Genomic DNA, 24,585 nt, shown 5'->3' with positions numbered 1-24,585 from the left:
CGCCACCGACCGTGCGATCTTCGATTGATATTTCGTATAATAAGGAGCTAACGTGTGTGTGTCTATATATATATATATATATATATATATATATATATATATATATATATATATATATATATATATATATATATATATATATATATATATATATATAGAGAGACACACACACACACGGACAGCCCAAGTTGCTGCTTGCGGGCTTGGCCAACTCGACCATGCCTCTCTTTGTTCCCATCGACGATGGATCGATCAACAGACACCCCTGGCCTCTAGCTAGCTATTGCGTCAATATAATGCATGCCTGCATGACTAGCAAGGGCCGCATCGATGAACCCAAAATTTTCCGCCCAACCGTACCCTTGTTGCGTGCTTAGCCCTAGCTAGCTTTGTTCCGGCCCGGCCATCAATCGATCAGCTGATCGTCACACACAGTATATGTATATATTTGTGTATTCTTGTGGCGTTTCTATCAGTGGCCGGTAGCCCGCTTGCAGCTTGTCGGCGCGCGGCGACAGTACAGGCCGCGCGAGCAGACACTACACCAAAACGGAAGCGGCCAACAAAGCTCCCCCCATCAGATCGATCAGTTGATCAGGCATGGACGCGTTGTGGGTCCATCACTCACGGCCGGCGACACTGATGACACACACCTGGACCTCGATCATCGATCGCCGGCGGAACGTGCGCCACCATCGCATCGTCTCGTCCGTCCAGAAGAAAGCAAGGGAATGAAGCAGAAAGAAATAAAGCTGACGAGCAAGGAGTATATGTAATAAAGTAAATAAAGTAAGCAGCATGCACACACCGACCCTATAGGTAGCTACACCCAGCAGGTGCTGCGACGACGACGACGACGCACGGTTTCTCCCCAGTTCACCAGTCACCACCACCGTACCACGGCACGCGCATGCATGCCTGCACTGCACCCGATCGCTACGTACTACACCATGACACGCATGCCATTATATGATCTGTCGTTTACTTTTCTATTTCTCCATCCCCAGCCACCAGAGCCTCCTCCCTCGTCTCTCTCTTCGATCTTCTTCAGCTGATGCATGCATGCATGTAGCCGGCGGAGGATTATTCATCAGGCGAGGAGCTCGGCCTTCTTGACCTTGGAGATGCTCTCGAGGACGCCGGCCGGGGACACGTGGCCCATCACCGTCACCTTCTTGCTCTCCAGGTCGATGCTGAACGACGTCACCCCTGCAGCATGCAGCAGTAGCAGGGTCATCAACATCGTCAATGACCATCATCGTCATCTATTCATAGGCCGTCACTATATAAACAGCTGCCACAGTTAGTGAGTAATTTATGACTAGCACGTCATGATGACGACGGCACCGAAATCGTCGCTACCTATTGTTATAATGACCTCTCTAGCAATATTACTGTCTGCGTTTTTTCGCTAAAAAAAGAAACAAAGAATGTTACTGCCTGCCGTGACTACGTTCTCCAGGCAGGTCTAGTTTCCAAGTACAAAATTTGCAGAGCTTTTTTTTCAGTTTTGTTAACCATTTCTCGAAAAATATATATATAATATACTTATATGCTATTCCTCCAACTATAGTTTTTGCAACGAGGTCTCTCTATCTCAATGCGTTTGATATATTCGAGCACACTGATCTCATTGCGTGTACGGCAATCTGAGCGCTATCATATATGAGCACGGGGTGGTTGAGTGAGGGAGAGAGCTTAACATGCATGCTGCAGCAGTCCTCGATCATTCCAGCCCACCCAATCTGCACTCCGAGTGAGTGATCGAGGATCATCATCTACCTAATGTGCTGCTGACCACACCACTTTCGTTCCCTAGCTAATGCTTCGGAAGCATAGAGGTTTTGCGAAGCGGCAATGCCACAAGCAGTGCACTTGGATCCTCCGGCCGCCTAGGCAGGGCGTACGCATGCATGTGCGGTGTGCCGGCCCCGCTCCAGGTCACGCACGGCACTACGCGTTGGCACAAGCGGGTATAGTGGACGACGGTTGGCACGTCGTCTATGCCGGTGGACCGCGTCAAAGTGCTTCCGCCGGCCCGTGACGGCGAATCCGCGCTTCTTTTTTGCACAAACGCCCAACAAACCTTTCCGAATTCGTGGCGCTACTGTACAGTCAGTTACTCCCACTATTGGATGGAGTATCAATAATTTGCTGCTGGTTTATTAGCGCCGTATTCCCTCCGAACAATAAAACTCCCCTGTCTAGATTTGTTTAATGACAACTACGGCCATGTCTAGTTTTCAAAAGTTTTCCTACAGTATCCATCACATCGAATCGTCGGACACATGCATGGAGAATTAAATCCAGTTCAAAATAGCTAATTATATAATTTAACTGTAAATAGTGAGAATGATTTAATCTTTTAAACCTAATCAGTCTATGATGAGATATTAATTGCCAAATAACAACGAAAATGCTACAGTACCAAAACTCAAAAAATTTCGTGAATTAAACAAGGCCGCCATATGATTACTCAAGCTGCATGTAAGTACTAGTATACTGCAAAATTAGATTATATATGGCACTTTGCTTGCTTATCGATGGACTGGAGTAGCGCAAGCATGCATGATATATAGTACCAAGAAATTAAATGAAGTTAAAGTAGAAGGTACGCACCTTCCATTTTGGAGATGTGCTTCCTGACCTTGCCCGCGCAGCCCTGGCAGTGGATGGCCACCTTCATCACCACCACCTGCAATGCAAACGCACCGCGGCGTCAGCAGTAGCAGCCGAGGAGGAATTGAAGCTGCAAATTCACCGCCACCACTTTTCTACAGCAAGCAATGCAAGCAGACGGGTCCGTAGCCAGCGTAGCCAACTCACTGTACATGCGTGATCGATCGATCCGGCGGCGGCCGATGGTCCACTGGAACAGTGGCCTCTGCCGCCGTCTCCAGTCTCTCACTACTCTCTGTCTGCGACGAGGGGGCACGCCATCTGGGTCGGGTTGGAGGCCTCCTGTTTTCACTGTGCAGCGCGAGTCCTTTTTTTTTGGCGGAGGTGTTTATTTTTTTGCATGTAAAAATTTTGCGTTGTAATCTTGCTAATTTTAAGTACTAAATGAAATTTATTTACAAAACTTTTTACATAGATGGATTGTAAATTGCGAGACGAATCTAATGATGCTAATTAATTTATGATTAATCCATAATTAGCGGATGGTTACTGTAGCATCACTATTGCAAATTATAGATTAAATAGGCTCATTAGATTCGTCTCGCGATTTACAGTCCATATATGCAAAAAGTTTTATAAATAGACTTCATTTAGTACTCCATACAGTCTCAATATTTGATGTGATGTTTTTTTTTGGATTTACAGGTAAAGATTTAAACAGGGCCTAAATGCCCTTGCTGTATCCCGCGCCTGTTACGGTTTGACCCCGCCCCGCAATCAATATACTCTCCCACCTCAGACGGATTATTAACTCACTCTCTGCGGTTGCCCAGGAGCACGTAATTCCCGGGCCCCGCTGGGATACTGTCAGCTTTGTTTTCCTTTTTTAATCCCTCCTGCTACTTTTTAATACGTCAAAGAATTCACCTGCCAACGGCGCATGCTTGTGTGTTTTAGTATGGAGTTGGAATACTGGCCACTGGATGTGAATAGAAAAGATGGTTAACTTTTGGTGCTAAATGGTGCTGATCCTCTTTTTTTCTTGACAAGTTAGATGGTGTGGTAATCAGATCACAAAGCAAAGTGTGCTTGTGCTTGTATATATATCAGTATATCACCAGGGAAATTAAGGAATAGCGAGTAACTAGTCGCCAAATTCTTCGAGTAAATGCTGGGGAAACGGTGGCCGAAACCAAATGCTGCTGCAGGTCGTCGGTTACGTTACGTACCTGGAGGACCTGGTCGCCAGGCGCGGCGGCGGCGGCGCGCTTGGCCGCCGCCGCGAGGTCCTTGGCGGGGGCCTCCTTGCTGGGGCTCTTGGTCACCATGGGCAGCGTCACGGCCACGGGCGCCCGGCCGGGGCGCCGCCTCGCCATCTCCACGCGCGGCTTGCACGACGCGGCGCCGGAGACGACGGCGGGCGGAGGAGGAGGGGGCGGCGGCGGCGGAGGGGCCGCCGCCGCGCCCTGGCTGGCCCTGGGCGCCGCGACCCGGCGCGACGCGGACCGGCGGCCGCTGCCATCGGCCGCGGCGCCGCCGAGGCGGGCGTACCTGACGTCGTGCAGGGCGCGGGCGCCGTCGTCCCCGCCGGCGCGCCGGGCCACCACTATGGACCGCGCGTCCCCCGGCACGCAGACCGCCGTCGCCGCCTGCGACCGGCACAGCATCCCGCCCGCCCTCATGTCCGCCCGCCTTCGCTTCAGACTTGATCCGGGCGGCAGAGCGAGGCTTCCGTGCCGGCAACACCTTCCGCGTGCTTGGCTACTAGCAGCACGAGGACTCTAGGAGGATAGGAGGAGAGGCTGGAGTGATTTATACAAGCAGAGAGAGAGAGAGGTGCGGTGCTGACTGCTGACGGAGAGGAGAGGGCCGCTCGGTGGAAGCTTAAAAAGAAGGGAAAATTCGATTCATGCCACCACAACTCTGTGAAATTGGGTGTCATATTGAAAATCATGCCATATTTTCAACATGAGATCCAATTTCAAGAAATTGGAGTGGCATGGATTCAACTGACCCTAAAAAGAAGCGGCGGGAGAGGAGGACGGGACGGCTGCTGCGAGCGACAGGACAAACTCCTCCCAACTATCACATCGAAACATTAAAAATAGCAAATGACTTATACATAGTGTACTAAATATAAATAAATAAAAAAACTAATTGTATAGTTTTGATGTACATTGCGAGATGAATCTTTTGAGCCTAGTTAGGTCATGGTAGAACAATATTTACCACAAACAAACAAAAAGTGATACAGTGTGCTACAGTATTTTTTTCAACGCTATTTTTTTCCAAAGGAACTAAACACAGCCGAGGACAAAAGAGATGAAATCACGGTGGAATTAATGGGAGGGGTTTTGTAACCTCACACACCCTCCCGTCTCTCTCTCCTCCACGCCACCACCTCCCTCTTACACAATTTCAGCAGCAGCTTTCAGCCACCAACCAATTAATAGTATTTTTCTCTCACACTACTCCAGCAGCAACTTCTAACACCAGCACAGTGAACTGGGTGATTATTGCCCGGCGGGCCGGGCCACCAGATGCATCAACGCACGAGAGCAGGCGATGCCTCGCTCACCAACCCCCCCCCCCCCCCCCCTCTGCAGCTCTGTCCGCAGCAGCGACTCGCAATCTATCTGCCGCGGCAGGTGCGCGCCGCGACGACGGCGACAAGGGGGTGGTGCGGCCCGCCTCGATCGGCTCGGCCTCGGCCGGGCACGGATCTGACGTCACCCCTCGCCGAAGCTGGGGCGTGTTTTACCGCGCTACAGGTTGCAGGCCCGCGCTCGCTCGTCTCGTCTGCATTCCGGTTGCAGGCTTGCAGCAGGGGTTTGCACTACACATGTCCACCGGCGGCATGTGACCCCTCTGCTGTATTGGCAAACAGATGCAGCAGATTTGGGGGGTCTCGCCCTGACGCCCTCCACCTCTGGCATTGATCTGTTCTTGCTTGGGATTCTTGTCCTCCGTTCATGACATGCCAAGAATATAATGCTTCCGTTCATGACATTTCAGGCCTCGTGATTTTTTGTTTCAGAAAATCAATGACATGCAACACTAGCCTATATGTAATTTTTAGAGAGTTAATAAACTAGCCTTTTGTAGTTCAAATTCTATGAGGCAATCAAACACACAGAGTAATCCGCGTCTGCAGTTTCATAATAAACTTAGCGATCATATTAAATAAGTGGAAACGGGATCATCCTTATTCCTTATTAGAGATGTACGTATATATAGCTTATCGGAGGAGAAATACATGTAACAAGTTGTCTCTTGGAGGGACGAAAATAGCTCTAAACATACAGCCTGTTCGGCTGGCAGATGAACAGTGCAATGCTGGCATATTACGGCTTATTCTCTCTCACAAAATACTATTTATTCTACCAGCCGAGCACTATTCATCTTATCAGCCAAACAGGCCTATACCAGGCGTCATGGTCCTGTGTTTAGGTTGCCGTGCCACCAGTGGCGGATGCAGGATGAGAGACAAGGGGGGGCTGAAACAATGGATATGTTGATTTGTGTGAAGATTTAATAGTAATTTGAGACTTTTGCTACAGTGATTTATATGTAATTAGGGACTCTTAGGGGGGCTGGAGCCCCCCCGGCCCCCCTTTGGATCCGCCGCTGCATGCCACGACTGCATGCTTCAGTACCCCATGGCGTTAGTTAGAAGAGAGAATTGCCTATTTGACACTACAAATAATGGGGTTTGCCTATTTGACATCCAAACTTAAATTCTGACGTATATGTCCTCAAGTCGAACTTTTATTGCCTATTTTGACACTACCGTGAGTTTGGACACCTAACACCGTTAAGTCCTAGGCGATAAGACTATTTTACCCCTGAAGTGGTTTGAACTATTTGATAAAAATGATTTGTTTGGTCAGCTGTTTATAATGTTTTATCTTCACATTCATGACGGTGCAGCCGAATGGAGAAATTCTGTACTCTACTATATCTGTACACATCATTCGGCCTGCACGTGCCCAGTGAACTCCGGCGGCGCGGCGGCGCACGTCCACGACGGCGTCGCTGCCCCACTGTGGCTCAGCACGCACAGAGTCTGCTTGTCGGCACCGTGGCGCGCGGAGCCGACGACGGCCACACGGCCGTCCCCGAGGGCTGCAACCTCAGCCGCCGCCGCACGCCCGTCCTCCGGCACGCGCGCCACGGCTCGCCACGCGCCGCCCTCGTCTTCATCCCGTGCCACGACATGTCCGGCTAGGAGCATGTACATGACGTTGTCGAACGCCTCGGCAGAGCCGGCAACCGGCCCTGCGCATCCGTCGGGTACCCCCCGAGCGCGACGAACCCGGCGCCGGCGCGGACGCCCCTGGCCTCGCCCCGCTCCCGTGGTATGTCCAGCAGCGCCACCCACGCGTCGTACGCGGCCACCGACCGCAGTGTGACGGAACCGCCAAATTAAAACTCTAAATTGAACGTAATGGTCGTCATTTGAATACATTGGGTGCATTAGCTTAATGGTTTAATTTGACGGTTCTTTTTCAACCCACAGCCTGATCGAAACAACACTGATAGTCCCACACGAAGGCGGGCGCAGATGATATAAGCACGACGAATAATTGAAAATACAACAACGCGACAATAATAGAAATAACCATCACTTTTACAAAAGAGTTCAACTACAATAATTTTACAAACCTGGTTCAAATACAACAATAGTTTACATAATCTACATAAACTAAATAATTTACAAACTATACAATAGGGTAGCCAAGTTCAAATACAAAAGAACCTACAACTACACTAGTGTTCAGCCTCTTCTCAACCGGTCAGACCGGTCGGCATGGGAACTCTATGTAGACACCGGTCAGACTGGTCCCACTGACCGGTCAGACTGGTCTGAATAGACAGAGAGGCTACACACTCAGCCCGCAAGCGTGCAGCCCGCCAACGCCCTAGTCTAGGGGTCTCGCTCATCCACCTTCCACCCCTCTGCACTGCGGCAGATGAACTTGGCACAGCAAGGGCAGAAGTCAATGTCCTGGGCTCCTGAAATAATTTGGATAGCAACAAACCCTAAGCAACTAATACTCAGCAAGACTTACCCGACCAGTGGGTATAATTTAGCTCACATATCTAGACATGCAAGGCTTTTGGCTGGTGGTTATTTTGCAGAAAAGCGACTAAAGTAATTTCTTACTTTCAGTATTTTAGCCCCAGATTCTATACAAAATAACTCTATTCTAATTTTTGCATGTATCAACTATAGCAAATATGGTGGTGTAATCAATAATAATTCAAGGTGTTCATCATCATATGTATATAAATATACTCATCATCTCGTCATAATACTACGATGCGGCGCAGTGATCAAGGTGCTCATATCCGAGAGCGACTGACGGCGAATCGATTCGATTTAACCTTACAAGGTGGACCTAACCAACACGCCACGCAAAAGCCCTGTCGGACCCCAAGCACCAACCTTTCCCCTCCCCGCCTCGAACTACAGGAACCAGCCCAACGACATATAGTCAGCCGAGCCCTACGTGAGACCACCAAAAGTAAACATATGCGACCCCTTTCTCCGCGGCCACTCGACTCGCCCTAGGAGTTGTGTGCGGGTTCCTGTACTTTCGAAGCAAAGCAGTACTCGGCTTACCGGTTTCGACTACCTCCTACTCCCGGTATGCGGTTAGTACAATTCAAACATGATCAGCAGGGACAACAACGGTACAGTCCTTAACCGACTCAGACGGGACTAAGACACCCAGGAACCATGTCCTGCTGCCATACCTACATATCCTCATCATTCCCGTCCGGTCTCAATTCTCCATTCATTACATATTAAATTCAACAACTCATATACTGAAATATTAATATATCTTGTATCTCGCGAGTAACCGGAAATTACTCGACTTCTAATCATCCTATTTCTCGCGAGTGACCAGAGATCACTCGTCTTCTATCGAGAACCATTAAGCATAGCACTTCTATCGTCCTATACATACTAGTATAACTCAAGGGAACCTAGGGATCATGCAACTAGGGTTCCAAATAATTCTTAAATCTAATGCACAAGTAATAGAGACATATTTAGGTATCATAAATTTGAAATAATAGGATGTGCACCGGGGCTTGTCTTGCGTCTGCTCAACACCGGGGTCCACTGGGCCCTGGGCCTGGTTCTCACGCCTCTCCTCCTGCTGGGCCTGCTCTAATGGCTCCGGGGGCTCCACAACCACCTCGTATATCACCTCCTCCGCTGCGGCTGCTACACGTATGCATATGCATATGATATGAGAGAATGCATGCATGACTTGCAAAAATTACAAGTAATCCACAACCAAATTAATTTCTATCCAATTGTGACAACTAACCCTAATTGAACCCTCTCAGCCCTGCTAGCACCGGTCAGACCGGTATATCAAACCGGTCAGACCGGTCTGGCCTGTGTGCGACTCGAGACCAAAAATCCGATGTATCCAGACCTATTCTCGAAGTATCCGGACTCCCAAGTCCGGAGAATCCAGACCTAACTCTGGAATATCTAGATCACCACAAACCCAGAGTATCCGATCCAATGGCCGAACTGTCCGGGCCTCTACCGGTCAGACCGGTCCCTCCGACCGGTCAGACCGGTCCTACCCAGACCAAAAACCTAGGATTCCTTGGCACGGCGAAAATCACCCACAAATTCTTAAACCCTTATAGGCACTAGTCCAGGGATACATTTGGATGTTTTTGACCAGAGGGAACCACCTAAAAACATCTAGAACTTGAGATCGACCATCACAAGCTAAAATACCTTGGGTGAGTGATTCCCCCGCGAAGAACTTGGATCCCCCGCTCCCCAGGGAGGGAGTCGAGGAGAAGAAGCTCCCCCACGCCGGTTTGATCCTTCCTTGGCCTTGGAATCAAGTGGAAAGGGAGGATTTGGGACTTAGGGTTTGGGTGAGAGGGGAGGGAGAGGGAGCTCGGGCTCGAGTTGGCTCTAGTGAGGGTGAGGGAGTTGGTGGGGAGGAAAAGAGAGAGTGATTTAAATGTTGTGGGCCCAACTAGTTGAACCCAGTTCAACCGGACAGACCGGTAGCTCCGACCGGTCAGACCGGTCCGGCCCAAACTGACAGGAAAAATTTTGGGTTTAGTGATTTGTCGTGTGAGTTGAACTAATGACCATGGTTAACTTAATTACCAAGGATTAACACCTGGGTGTTACACGCAGCGCATTCTTCCCCTCATCGTGGCCGCCCGCGACGAACACGCTGCCGCCGACCGCCGCGGACGCAAGAACGACCGTCGTGGTGGCGGCATGTCCGCGCCGCGGCGCCAGAGGCCGGTCACGAAGTCGTACACATGCACCGCATCCTGCGCACCAGCGGCGGCGACAGCGTACTTGCGAGCCGGTCCGGAGCCCGAGAGCGGGGGCCGCGTCTCCGCGAGTGCGAGGAGCGGGCGGGGCCGGCGGAGGCGGTGGTGGAAGGGCGACTCGACCTCCGCCTTCCACCCGCGCGAGACACGGCGCGCCGCAGGAGCTGGTCGAACCCCAGCTGCAGCGGGCACTCCCGGGATAGGTCCTTCGGGAGCCCCGGGATGAGGTTGCCCGTGTGCAATGGCTCTAGCGCCGCCGCAGACGAGGAGACGAGACCGAGACCGAGCGGCACGGTGAAAACAGAGGAGATTTCTTTTCCTCAAAGGGCATTTAGGTCTTCTCCCTTGTCTCATCTATTATTCTAACGGTGATTCCTAACAGAAGCGACGGTAGTGTCAAATAGACAACAAAAAGTGGGCGTGAGGACATGTAGGTCAGAATTTAAGTTTGGATGTCAAATAGGCAAGTTCCATTATTTCTGATGTCAAATAGGCAATTCTCTCTAGTTAGAAAGTTGAAAAATGCAAATTGATTAGAAAACTTCATGGTGAAAGAAAAATAAAAAAGCGGTCCGCTTTGTCTTGGCTTACCGTCTGCATACTAGACGACGACAATGTATACCGAGCTTTGTTAGTACAACTCATCTTAGAAGGGGAATGTAAAATACATTATGTTTCATAATGGACATGCCTAATGGGACCTGCTATTTAACCATGTGCCCAAGCAGCCTTGCTCGAGTTTGAGTTCTCATGGGGCTCCTCATACATTTTTTGTTTTTGACACGAAGGCAATCTACGTAGAAGTCCCCTTGCTACCTAGGTCTCTTCTACTATATGCGTTTAATAGGTGGAAAAGGAATGACTCAAATCTAGAGGTCAGTCAAACACGCCCATAAGGAATTCGCGTCTATGGTTTCAATAATATGAGCCAAACCATTACGACCTACCAACTGTTGGAACAATGTGTTTAATAGGTGGAAAAGAAATGACTCACTACTATATCCTTTTTCTTTGTATGTAGAGATGGACAGATATGTACGAATTCAATTCTTATTAGAGGAGCAATGCATGTTGCTGGTTGTTTCTTGGAGGAAAAGATACTAGCTCTAAACATACCGGCCGTGTGTTATTGCTGTATATCTGTTGACAGCCAAAATTGGCAACTACTGAGGCCGACCGATCTGGGCATTTGTAATCTTAGTCGGTTGAGATTTTTAATATAGAATGCTATTGTAAACCGATTTGGAAGGGGTACGACCTCTCCGGCCTATAAATATAAAGGTTAGGGTTTTTTAACCACAATCGAATCAAATCGATCTATCCTTTCTCAAACCCTAGCTTTTCCAACTCCTTTGCTGTTTTTCACTCGTCTCTACGGCGTTCGAGGGCGTTCTAGGTGGCTTGCCGACTCCAAAACAATCCTAGATCTTCGAGCTCTGACGGGGTCCCTCCTGAGGTTCCAGGTCTTATGTGATCCTCCCTAAAGGACCGGTCTGGCCGGTCGCGCTAGGCAATCTGACAGGTTGGCGCAGGGAGATCGTCGGTGATGATTGTTGTGATCCGGTGCGCTCTAACACTTCGTGTGTTGACCTAAACTGCGTCAACAATATCTTGGTTGCAATGACTACTTCCTTATGTGCCCACGTTGTTCGAAAGTAGAAAAATGCAAATTGATAAGCAAAACTCGATGATGAGAACAAAATACAGTTCTCTTTGTATTGCCTTATTCCCCCCATCCGCATAATAAACGACAATGTGTGCCAAAAGAAAACTTTAGGTTGCCATCTGAAAACTTTAGGTTGCCATCTGTATTCCTACGGGGCCAAGAAAGAGCTAAAGTGCGCCTCACGCACGTCACACACTGTTGAAAGAATTTTATAAAAGAAAGTAAATATATATATGCACACAATCAATTGGTGGAACCTCGTATTTCATATTGTATATTACTGGTATCAGAGCTTGGTTGAGGTTTTCATTACCTTAACCGGTTCGAAAACCACTTGGCGACCATGGCGAGTCTTGGGAAGATCCCGGTGTTTTCCGGCGAGGACTATGCCTACTGGAAGGTTCGCATGAGAGCCTTCTTGTAGAGCATGGGAGCCGAGGTCTGGGATATTACCAAGAATCAGGCTTACGTGGTGCTTGCCGCTCGGGTCACTCCACTTCAAGTGACTGAGCAAGAGGCTAACGCCAGGGCTGTCAATGCCCTATTCGCTGGCGTTTCTCGTGCAGAGTTCTCACGTGTCCAGGGTTTTCAGGAAGCCCACAAGATTTGGATGTGCCTTGAGAACTACCATGAGGGCACACCTCAGGTCAAGGCCAGACTGTTCGAGACTCACCGGCGTGAATACGAGAACTTCACACAGGAGCCGGGTGAGAGCATTGACTTGATGTTTAGTCGCTTTCAATCGATTGTGAACAAAGTCAATGTGAATAGATCTGCTGATGCCCTTAAGTACACAGAGCACGAGAAGGCCCTCAAGTTGCTCTACGCACTTGACCGCTCTATGTGGGATCTCAAGGTGAACACCATCATTGAGTCTGCTGGCTATGAGACTCTGACGGTGAACGAGCTTTTCAACAAGCTCAAGGCCACAGAGGTGGATAACCAGACACGAGCCAAGCTCAATGGTGCCCCTCCTTCCAAGAGCATCACTCTTGTGACTGGCCCAGGTGGATCGAGCTCTAACGCTAACTCTGCTCTTGGCTTTTCTCTTGCCTCTTTGCCTTCTGTTTCAGATGAACAGCTGGAGATGCTGGGCGACGACGACTTGTGCCTCCTCATCAGCAAGTTCCAGCACGTCTACCACAACAGGCAGAGGAAGAAGAACCTCGGGTGCTACAACTGCGGCGATTTGAACCACTTCATCGCCGATTGCCCCAAGAAGTCCGGCGGTGGCCAGAACAACCACTTCGACTACTACCGCTACCGCGACCGCGACGAGGGAAGCTCCAACAAGGAGCGTCGGCGCCACAAGCACCGCAGTCGTGACCGAGGAGGACGCTTCGACAAGGAGTCGCTCAAGAAGCGCTTCCAGTACAAGGCCAAAAAGCGGGAGAAGGCCTTCCTGGCGCAGCTCAGCGACCTCGACAAGAGCTCCGACACCGACCGCTCTTCTTCACCGACCTCCGACGACGACGACAAGAAGAAGAAGAAGCGGGACAAGGAAGCCACCGGCCTTTGCTTGGCGGCCGGTCGGTGCAAGAGTTTCTGCACCATGGTGGGCGAAGCCGATGGTGCACGAGCGTCTTCAGGTGGACATGCTACACCGACGCACGCCGACTCTTCTCCTGGATCTGAGAGTGATTCAGAGGTAAACTCCACAATCGACCTGCTAGATACAGAGGTTAGGGAGTTGTACGCCGCTCTCGACAACCAGAAAAGGCTGCTTAAGGAAGCAGCTAGAGAGCGTAGAAAGCATATCTAGTGAGGATGAGTGCGCTGGCTGCATATCTCACATGAACGATCTTGTTGCTCTCCGTGCCAAGCATGATGAGAACGTCGCGAACTTAGATGTTGCTAAGACTTTGCTTTCTGACGTGTCTCATGAGCTCGCTAAGGCCAAGCATGAACTAGAACTGGTTAAGGACACTCCTATTATTAGCGATGTGCTTGAATGTGATGAGTGTCCTATCTTTAAGTCCGATCTAGCTTCGTTGCAGTCCAAATTTGCTACTGCTATGTGTGAGCTAGAGGACATGAAGTCTAGGCCAGTTTTGCTTAGTGCTTGTAAGCTTTGTCCCACGCTTAGGTCGGAGTTAGATGAGAAGAACGCTTTGATCAAGTCTTTTGGGAAGACTAAGATCGTAGAGTCTAGCCCACCTATTGACTGCTCTGTTTGCCCTGGTTTGATTGCTAATTTAGATAGTCTTGCGGTAGAGAAAGCCAACTTAGAGAATGAGAATACCTATCTTAGGGCGATTCTGAGTTGGGTTTCTAGCAGTGAGCCACAGTTGGGCATGATGATTAAGCAGTTCAAGCGTGGTGATGAGTTTGGGGTCGGTTACACGTACACGAAGTCAGACTTTGACAGGTTGTATGGTAAGATTGGCAAGGCTACTGGAAACACTGCTAGCACGAGCACGCAGCCTACGCTTGTTGACCCCGCGGATGGTGTGCTTAAAGAACCACCGAAAGCACCTCCGCAGAAGCAGGTTTGGGTTCCAAAACCCAATGAGTTGAGGAATCCCCTCGACACACTCCCTGCTGCCGCAGCCCAGGTTGCCCAGAAGAAGGGGGCTGCTCCTCCCCGTCCGCAGGCTAGGCCTCCATCTCCCAAGCGTGAGGTGAGGTACCACTGCGAGTTCTGTGACAGGGAAGGTCACCTGGAGGAGTTTTGCTTCAGGAGGAAGCGGGCTGTGAGGCGAGAGCAGGAGAGACGGAACGCGGACATGTACTCTGCTCGGGTGCATGGTCCTTCTCGGCATGGTGGTAGGCAAGATGCTAGGGCGCGCCGTGTAGGTGGAGGTCAGGGAGACGGTGGTGGTTACCGTGCTCCAGCGGGTGGTCGCTTTGCCGGTCGTGCTCCTGGTCGTTTTCAGTACGGCTATGGACCACGGGACCGAGGCTTTGGAGGAGGTTTTGAGGCTCCACGCTTTCCTCGCGGTGGTGTTCGTCAGTCACGCGGTAGACGGGACGGGGGATAGGCTTTGCCTGGTTTTGCTAACCCTTCCGTAAAGCAAATGGCTCGACACTGGTTTGCTTCTCACTTTGCTAACCCCAGTGTTGAGACATTTGCTCACCCTTTGTCTCACTACTGATGTGCTGGTCGGAGGCTTGGAGAACAGGTGGATCATGGACTTCGGTTGTTCGCACCACATGACCGGAAATGACAAATGGTTCTCCAGCCTCACCCCGATGTGCTCAAAGGAGTACATTGTGTTCGAGGATAATGGAAGAGGAAAGGTACGTGGACTTGGCGCTGTTCGAGTTTCTGATCGCTTTACCCTGAGAGAGGTTGCTTTGGTTTCGAACCTTGGGTTCAATTTGCTTTCTGTTTCACAACTTCTTGATGAGGGGTTTGAGGTTCGCTTCAAGGAGGGCTGTTCGCGTGTTCTCGTTTCCAGAGGAGATTTGGTTTGCCGGATTACACCTCGCGATCGGGTTTTCCTGGTTGACTTCTCTGGAACTCCTCTTGGCCCTTCTCGTTGCTTGTTGGCTTGTCCTTCTTCTGATTTGTGGAAGTGGCATAGGAGACTTGGACATTTGAGCTTCGATCTGTTGTCGAGACTTAGCTCACTTGGCCTGATCCGAGGATTGCCCAAATTGAAGTTTGAAAAGGATCTTGTGTGCTATCCGTGTCACCACGGGAAGATGATTGCTACTTCACATCCACCTGTTAATCAGGTGATGACCTCTCACCCTGGAGAGTTGCTATACATGGACACAGTCGGTCCTTCTAGGGTGATGTCTGCTGGTGGGAAGTGGTACGTTCTTGTGATCGTGGACGACTTTTCTCGCTATTCTTGGGTCTTTTTCATGAGAACCAAGGATGAGGCTTTCGAGTTTGTTCGAGACTTGATCTTGAGGTTGAAAAATGAGCTACCCCAGGCCATGTGTAACACCCTAACTTTAAATTTCTGTATTTATTAATAAATTAATTGGCTTTAGTTAAATTTTCTAAGGTTTATTGTGTTTAGTTGGCATTTAATCTAATTTTTGTTCCTAATTAATTAAAATTTATTATAAGTTTAAATTTTTGTTGCATTCATGCTGGTGCATGGTTTTGTTTTGTTTGTTTGAATAGGAGTTGGAATTCAAATTCATTTGAATTCAGATAGTTTTGGAGTTGAGAGAGAGTGAATAGAAATAGAAAAGAAGAAACCCAGAAAACCCGGCCCAAACCTTTCCCCGCGGCCCATCGGCCTGCCCTTCCTTCTCTGGCGGCCCAAGCACGCGGCCCACTCCTCTCCTCCACGCGCACGAGCCCACGGCCCGACTCGCCAGCCCGCACGCACGGCTGCTTCCGCAGACCCCGCGTCCCCGCCTCAGCCGCTGTGCTCCCGGGCCCACACGCCAGCGCCACTCCCGCTTGCCAGCGCCCACGGAGCGCCCGCCCCTTCTCACTGACCGCCCGGACCCACTCGACAGGGTCATCCCCTTCCCCTCGCCGCGCGCACGCAACGGAAGCCGCGATCCCCGCCCGAGACCTCGCCGGTTTCCTTCTTGAGCGCGCCCGCCCGAGATCCCGGGCGCCCCTCCCCTTTAAACCCACCGAGAACCCCCCTGCTCCCTCCAACCCTAGCCGCCACCCCACGCCGCTCTGCTCCGCCGCGCCTTGCTCCGCCGCACCGCACGCCGGCGCTGCCACGGCCACAACGCCCTGCCGCGCCACCGCTCCTGCCAAGCCCCACCAGAGAATCCGCCCTGAGCCCAGGGTTCACTCCGAGCTCGCTTGCTCCGATTCGAGCCACGACCGTGCCGGAATCGGACCGGACCGCCGCCGGTGAGTTCCTTGGTTTTTCGAGCAATTGCTCGCCGTCGTCGCCCCTCCGGCCATCCTGACCCCTCTAGCATCCCCGCAGGAGCATCCCGAGCCGGACCGCAGGATCCCGAAGCCGGAAGACCACCACACTGCCCTGTCCGCGAGCTCCGCCCTGACCACGCCGCCGGTACTCGTCGCCGACCGCCCCTGGCTGCAGCTCCGGCCGTTTTTTGGCCCTCGGTAAGCACCCTCAGGCCATCCCAAGCCTTTTGCGCCTTTTGCCGTAGCCCGTAGCCCCTGGCGTCGCCCAGAGCACTCGCGCCGGCGAGCCTCCGCCGCGCTGACCCGCCGTCGCCGGTGCACCCTCCGCCACAGACCTCCCCGAGCCCCGTAAAGGCCACGGGTGGATCACGCATGACGCGTAGATCCTCCCCGACCCAAGCATGCTCGATTTTGAGCCCTGGAACGCCAGGACCGCCATCTCCGGCGACTCTGCAGCAGAGCGCCGCCGCGGGAGCGTCGCCTCCGGCGAGCTCCGCCGCCACCCCGCGAGCCCAAGCGCCCTGAACCCTCCGATCTGAGCCCAACGGTCTAGATTAGATCTAGAACCAAGCCGCTTCGAGCCATTAGATCAAGATCTGGCGATCCACATGCGAAGATACCGGTTCGCCTATCCTTTTTGCATAAGAGCCCCTTCCTTTTGTTAATATCAACCCGCGGTCCAGCCTTTTTCAAAACTAATTACGTATAGGTCCTGTTTTTAATGTTTAGGCCCCTGACTTTCCCAGAAATTGAACCCGCCGTCCCTGTCCTTGTGTTTTTGCACGTTAGCCCCTATAGCTACGCTTTATTTACGTTTCAGTCCCTGGTTTTAGCAGAAAGCCCCCTGGAACTTCAGTTTTCTTACAAATAAGCCCCTAGAACTTGTTTTAGGCCTAGTTTACGCGTTTTAGCTCCGTTTTTAGCGTTCTTTATATCCACGCGATCGTTGTAACGCGTAGAATAGTATTAGAGTAGTTTAGTGCGCTGTTTTTATGTATTGATGTACTGTTTCATAGTTTTTGATAATGTTTGCTTGTATGCTTATTTTCGTGCATTGTTTTGGCCATGTGTTCGTGAGTAGACGCTGAGCTACCTGAGGAGCCCCAGTACCAGTACCCGGAGCAGCCGTCTTCGGATCAGTTTGAGCAGCAGCAGGAGCAGTACGAGGAAGGCAAGTATAACATGAACAACCTATCACTTTAAATACAATTTCATACTGCATTTTAATACTGTATGCCTTTAAGGATTTCCTAGCCACTTTATATCCTTTATATATACCTTTGGGTTGCATTTTGGTTAGTTGTGCTAGGTTGCTGCGCTATAACACACTCTGGTCCTTTTAATTAACTTGATTAATGGTTTACTTAAACTTAATTCTGAGAGTGGCCCTCTGTGTGGATGAGTGGCTCACGTCTCGTTAAAAGATGTTTTTTGTAGAAACATGGTTTAGGGGGCCAGCACGGTGCTTACTGCCTGGTTGGCCACTCTCCATAAGGACCGGTTCATAGAGCGACAACCTGGGACAACAGCGCTACCACAAGGCTAGAATGGGATAGACTTGGCGTAATAATTAGATCTTTTTGGTTTGGAGTAACTTACCTGCGGGGCAAGAGTAGTAAGCTTCAATGGTCCCTGCTCCTCCGGCTTGGTCTGTGCTTGGATTGCGCTCCTGTGCTTGTACCCCCGGAGGTGGGCCCCATCGTCGCCGACCTAACTCTCGCGGTTACGCCTTACCAACGAGATTCTTTTTAAAGGCCTCGTAGTGAGTCGCTGGCCATCTCACCTAAGGAAGTGTGATGAACAACTGGCGTAGCTCACGACTTGTGGGTAAAGATGTGCAACCTCTGCAGAGTGTAAAACTGGTATACTAGCCGTGCTCACGGTTATGAGCGGCCCAGATCCTCCTTTTGATTAGTGAAGTTATCTCCTTCCGACGAGGGAGGTGCTTCTCGGGGTTACCTTGGCGGTTTGGTTTTGGTTTGGTCCTCAGTAGTTTCATAATTAATTCTGATTAATTACTATGTAACTGGGTTAATGGTAATTCATCAACTCGTAGTAAATAGCTTCAATAAAATTTTGCCAACACTTAAAAGCTAATGCAGTTGAGTCAGCCAGCCTAGAGCCTCATAGTTTGTGTTATACTTGTTGAGTACAAGTTGTGTACTCACCCTTGCCTCTTCTCTACTTTTTCCTCTTGGCTACGCTACTGCTGCTCAGTTCCTGCCGACTCGAGGGAGTTCGTCCAGCGCTACCAGGACTACGAGGACTTCTAGGTGCTTCGTCTCCCAGTCGACGTCCCTGTGGTGCCCTGCTTCAGCCTCGGAGAGCTTTATCGTATTTTGTACTTCGCTTCCGCTGTATCAGACATTTTGTCATTATTGTAATAAATAACATTCGTATTCGCTTTATTATGTCTTTTTACGTGATATGTGCTATGATATACTGTTCATTCTGTTGTATATACGTGTGACTTGATCCTGGCACGTATATGATTGCTCGGTTTATGTTCTTTTATAAACCGGGTGTTACAGAGTGGTATCAGAGCCATATCGACTGTAGGACGAAGCCTAGATAGAACTGGTCGAGTTTTAGGACTTCTTCTCACCAATCCTTGCCTGCTGAAACTATTTTACTATTATACCCCTTGACTTCTATGGCTTTTTACCCTTCTTGCCTTGATTTCTCTCTCTGAAGAATAGTTTTCGTAGATTTTGGCCTGAATCAGTCATCTGACCACCATGAGTTAGCTAGGTGACCTTTTTATAATAACACGATAGCACGTTCTGCGACGCGTTGTGTTAGTCGAGTCTTTTGCTAAACTCGGCTAAGTTGTGAAAATTGTCTGCTTGTTATTATGCTACATGTTTGATTTGGATTTTTGACTGATTGCATAGCTTAGTAGTTCAAATTTGCTTAAAGAAAATCACTCAGATGTTAAAGTTAACTAATTAATAAAATGAGTTAGATCGTTGGGGGGGTGAAACAGTCAAATCTATCCTGTCTACTTTATCATGGCTGAGTCTTTTTCCGCAAAGAGTTATCATATCCATCCGAGTTTATTCCTGCAATATCCTTACTCGTGAAATCTTTTGTTCAAATCAGATGGTGAACACCAGGAGCACCGGTTCAGGTTCTGGCCAGCAGCAGGGTCAGAACAACCAGGGTACTGGGATCCCGATGCCTCCACCCTTGACTCCGGAGCAGTACTTCCAGCTCCAGATGCAGATGATGGCTACCCTGAACAACACTGTTCAGGCTCTTCAGCACGCTCACACTCAGCCTCCGCCTCCTCCACCGCCGCAGCCTCGCGACAGGCGTGCTGAGTTCCTGAGGGGTCACCCGCCGACGTTCTCTCACACGTCCGACCCTCTTCAGGCTGACGACTGGCTCCGTGCAGTGGAGCGTCAGCTGGACATCGCCCAGTGCGATGACCGTGAGCGCGTCTTGTACGCAGCAGGACAGCTGCGAGGGGCAGCTCTGGACTGGTGGGAGTCCCACCCAGTTCACGACCGCGAGTCTCTCACCTGGCTCCAGTTCAGAGAGCGTTTCCGCAGCCACAACGTCCCCGCGGGCGTTATGAAGATGAAGCAGAAGGAGTTCCTTGCACTGAAGCAGGTAATCCTAAGTATAATCATTCAGCAGTTTCTTTTGAACTAATACCCCTAGTTCTATCCTTATGAATCTTGAGTTAATCTTCCGATATCTATCTGTCTTTGTGAATTCAGGGGACTATGTCGGTCACGGAGTATCGTGATCGCTTTCTTCAGCTGGCACGCTACGCCCCTGCCGAGGTTGCGGATGACCGCAAGAAGCAGGAGCACTTCATGGAGGGTCTGGAGGACTACCTCCAGTACGCGCTGCTCAACCTCCGCTTCGACGACTTCAACCATCTGGTTGACAGTGCGCTCAACACTGAGCGTAAGCACTTGGAGATGGAGGACAAGAAGAGGAAGGTTGTCCCCGTTGCTTCCGGCAGCAACACTCGTCCTCGACTCCAGCAGCCCCAGCAGTACCAGCCTCAGTACCGGCCTCCTCAGCAGTACCAGCAGAGGCCACCGCAGCAGTACCCGCCTCGACAGCAGCAGGCAGGTCAGGGCCCGAGGTTACCAGCACCTCCGGCTCGTGCTCCACCAGCTCCACCGGCACCGCAGGCTCCACGTCCGGCAGCTCCTACCGGACAGCAGGCTCAGGGACCTCCTCGCACCTGCTTTCACTGCGGCCAGCCGGGGCACTACGCCAACGCTTGCCCCCGGAAGGCGCAGGCGGGACAGCAGGGACGCCCAGCTCAGCCCAGGGCGCCAGCACAGGGCAGGGTGAACCACGTGACGGCCGAGTCAGCGGCCGGGGCTCCCAACGTGGTCATTGGTACGTTCATGGTTAATTCATATCCAGCTACAGTGCTTTTTGATACTGGTGCTACGCATTCCTTCATTACTCAGTCTTTTGTCGAGCATCATGGTATTCATACTAGCACATTAAAGAGGTGCCTGTTAGTATCTTCACCGGGAGGACAGTTGAGGTCTCACACTTACTGCCCGAGAGTCAGTATTTCCTTGAGGGGAGTAGAGTTCTGTACTGATCTGATGGTGCTAGACACCAAGGGCATTGATGTCATTCTGGGAATGGAGACTCTGGCCAAATGGGGAGTTCGTATAGATTGTGCTCAGAGGACAGTCTTGCTATCAGCTTCCAGTGGCCAAGAGGTTGTTATCAGTGCAGTAGAGCCTTCTGGATTTCTTCATCAGATGGAGGCTAGACCCACGGACGGTATTCGCGTGGTGTCTGAATTCCCGGATGTCTTTCCGGATGATCTGCCAGGTATGCCGCCTGAACGCGCCATTGAGTTTTGTATTGATCTCTTGCCTGGCACCGCTCCTATTGCAAAGCGGCCCTACCGTATGGCGCCTATAGAGCATGAAGAAGTTAAGAAGACTATTGATGAGTTACTAGCCAAGGGCTATATCCGTCGCAGCTTCTCTCCTTGGGCTTTTCCATTATTGCTGGTAGATAAGAAGGATGGCTCGAAGAGGATGTGTGTGGATTATCGTGAGCTGAATGCAGTCACTATCAAGAACAAGCATCCACTGCCCCGTATTGAGGATCTCTTCGATTTGCTTCGAGGTGCTCGTATATTCTCGAAGATTGATCTTCGTTCGGGATATTTTCAGCTGAGGATCCGTCCTGGGGATATTCCGAAGACGGCATTCACCTGCAAGTACGGGCTATATGAGTATACAGTCATGTCCTTTGGCCTGACTAATGCCCCGGCTTTCTTCATGCACCTGATGAACATGGTTTTCATGGACTATCTGGATGTCTTCGTGGTGATTTTCATTGATGATATTCTGATCTTCTCCAAGACAGAAGAAGAGCATGAGGAGCATCTGAGACTCGTATTGCAGAGATTGAGAGAGCATCAGCTGTATGCCAAGTTCAGCAAGTGCGAGTTCTGGATTGACGAGGTTCCATTCCTCGGTCATGTTATCTCTCAGGGAGGCATTGCTGTTGATCCGAGCAAGGTGAAAGATGTGCTCGAGTGGGAGACACCGCAGACAGTGAAGGAAGTCAGGTCTTTCTTGGGCTTAGCAGGATATTATCGGAGGTTCATCGAGAATTTCTCCAAGATCGCGAAGCCTTTGACTTCTTTGCTAGAGAAGAATGTGGCTTTTGTATGGACTGATGAGCGTCAGATGGCCTTTGATGAGCTGAAGAAAAGGTTGACTACGGCGCCAGTCCTGACTCTGCCAGACCAGACGAAGAGGTTCACGGTATATTGTGATGCTTCGAAGGATGGTCTTGGGTGTGTTCTGATGCAGGAGGGCAGAGTGATAGCTTATGCTTCACGGCAGTTACGCCGGCATGAGCTGAATTATCCTACCCATGATCTTGAGTTAGCCGCAGTTGTGCATGCTCTGAAGATTTGGAGGCATTACTTGTATGGGCAGCGGTGTGATATCTACACTGATCACAAGAGCCTCAAGTATATTTTCACGCAGAATGAGCTGAACATGCGGCAGAGAAGATGGCTAGAGTTGGTTAAGGACTATGATCTGGAGATTCACTATCATCCGGGCAAGGCCAATGTTGTAGCAGATGCTTTGAGCAGAAGGAGTTATGTCAACATGGCCGTTGCTTTCCAGATGCCTCCAGAGTTATGCGAGGAGTTCGAGCAGTTGAGTCTGGGCTTCTTGCATCATACTTCCAGTGCAGCATTTGAGGCAGTACCGACTCTAGAGTCAGAGATCAGGCAGCATCAGAAAGATGATGAGAAGCTGCAGGAGATCCGTGAGTTGCTCAAGAAGGGCAAGGCTCCTCATTTCAGAGAGGATGATCAGGGTACCTTGTGGTACAAGAACCGGATCTGTGTTCCAGATGTGAAGGATCTCCGGAAGTTGATTCTGAGTGAGGCCCATGATACAGCATACTCTATTCATCCGGGCAGCACGAAGATGTATTATGATCTGAAGGAACGTTTCTGGTGGTATGGGATGAAGCGTTCAGTGGCAGAGTACGTGGCTATTTGTGACACCTGTCAGCGTGTCAAGGCTGAGCACCAGAGGCCAGCAGGTCTGTTACAGCCTTTGAAGATTCCAGAGTGGAAATGGGAGGAAATCACTATGGACTTCATTGTTGGATTGCCTCGTACTCAGAAAGGGTACAACTCCATTTGGGTAGTAGTGGATCGATTGACGAAGGTTGCTCACTTCATTCCAGTGAACACTACTTACTCTGGAGCTAGACTTGCAGAGTTGTACATCTCTCGGATTGTCTGCTTGCATGGTGTGCCGAAGAAGATCATATCTGACAGAGGGTCTCAGTTCACTTCTCGGTTCTGGGAGCAGCTCCATGATTCGTTGGATACGAAGCTGCGTTTCAGTACAGCTTATCACCCTCAGACAGATGGGCAGACAGAGAGAACCAACCAAGTGTTGGAGGATATGCTGAGAGCTTGTGCCATCCAGTACGGCACTAGTTGGGATAAGTGCCTGTCATTTGCTGAGTTCTCATATAACAACAGCTATCAGGCCAGTCTGAAGAAGTCTCCCTTTGAGGCATTGTATGGCAGGAAGTGTAGAACTCCTCTCTATTGGGATCAGATTGGTGAAAAGCAGCTCTTTGGCCCTGAGATCATAGATGATGCAGAGCAGATGGTCCAGGCAGTGCGAGAGAATCTGAGGATTGCACAGAGCAGACAAAAGAGCTATGCTGATGGCAAACGGAGAGATCTGACTTTCAGTGTCGGTGATTATGTGTATCTGAAGGTGTCTCCGATGAGAGGAATCCGCAGATTTAATGTCAAAGGGAAGTTAGCACCTCGTTATGTGGGGCCATTCAAGGTGCTAGAGCGGAAAGGCGAAGTTGCTTATCGCCTGGAGTTACCTCTCAGTCTCTCAGGAGTTCATGATGTCTTCCATATATCTCAGCTGAAGAGATGTCTGCGAGTACCCGAGGAGCAGGCACCCCTGGATGGAGTCGATGTCCAGGAGGATCTGACTTATACTGAGCATCCGGTGAAGATTCTGGAGACATCAGAGAGGGTTACTCGGAACAAGCGCATCAAGATGTGCAGAGTTCAGTGGAGTCACCACAGTGAAGCTGAGGCTACATGGGAGCGAGAAGATGAGTTGAAGAAGACATATCCAGATCTCTTTGCTAGCCAGCCCAGCTAAATCTCGGGACGAGATTTCTTTAAGGGGGTAGGGTATGTAACACCCTAACTTTAAATTTCTGTATTTATTAATAAATTAATTGGCTTTAGTTAAATTTTCTAAGGTTTATTGTGTTTAGTTGGCATTTAATCTAATTTTTGTTCCTAATTAATTAAAATTTATTATAAGTTTAAATTTTTGTTGCATTCATGCTGGTGCATGGTTTTGTTTTGTTTGTTTGAATAGGAGTTGGAATTCAAATTCATTTGAATTCAGATAGTTTTGGAGTTGAGAGAGAGTGAATAGAAATAGAAAAGAAGAAACCCAGAAAACCCGGCCCAAACCTTTCCCCGCGGCCCATCGGCCTGCCCTTCCTTCTCTGGCGGCCCAAGCACGCGGCCCACTCCTCTCCTCCACGCGCACGAGCCCACGGCCCGACTCGCCAGCCCGCACGCACGGCTGCTTCCGCAGACCCCGCGTCCCCGCCTCAGCCGCTGTGCTCCCGGGCCCACACG

General features: G+C 50.3%; 1 protein-coding gene and 1 pseudogene across 1 annotated transcript; both read right to left on the bottom strand.

Annotated features, from left to right (window-relative positions):
- Nucleotides 1-747: 747 nt before the first annotated feature.
- LOC120679797 (protein SODIUM POTASSIUM ROOT DEFECTIVE 2-like) lies at nucleotides 748-4,469 on the bottom strand. The gene is made up of 3 exons (XM_039961452.1): nucleotides 3,849-4,469; nucleotides 2,620-2,695; nucleotides 748-1,209 (listed from the first exon to the last, which is right to left on the bottom strand). The coding sequence occupies exons 1-3, from the start codon at nucleotides 4,299-4,301 to the stop codon at nucleotides 1,091-1,093; spliced, it is 648 nt and encodes a 215-aa protein (XP_039817386.1). The 5' UTR covers nucleotides 4,302-4,469; the 3' UTR covers nucleotides 748-1,090.
- Nucleotides 4,470-6,512: 2,043 nt separating this feature from the next.
- Nucleotides 6,513-24,585, bottom strand: part of LOC120678102 — a 45,638-nt pseudogene continuing 27,565 nt past the window's right edge.

The sequence above is a fragment of the Panicum virgatum genome, chromosome 6N, assembly GCF_016808335.1.
Source record: "Panicum virgatum strain AP13 chromosome 6N, P.virgatum_v5, whole genome shotgun sequence".
NCBI classification, from domain to species: Eukaryota; Viridiplantae; Streptophyta; class Magnoliopsida; order Poales; family Poaceae; genus Panicum; species Panicum virgatum.
Note: the sequence above shows the minus strand (reverse complement) of the source record. Positions and strands in the feature narration are given on the sequence as shown.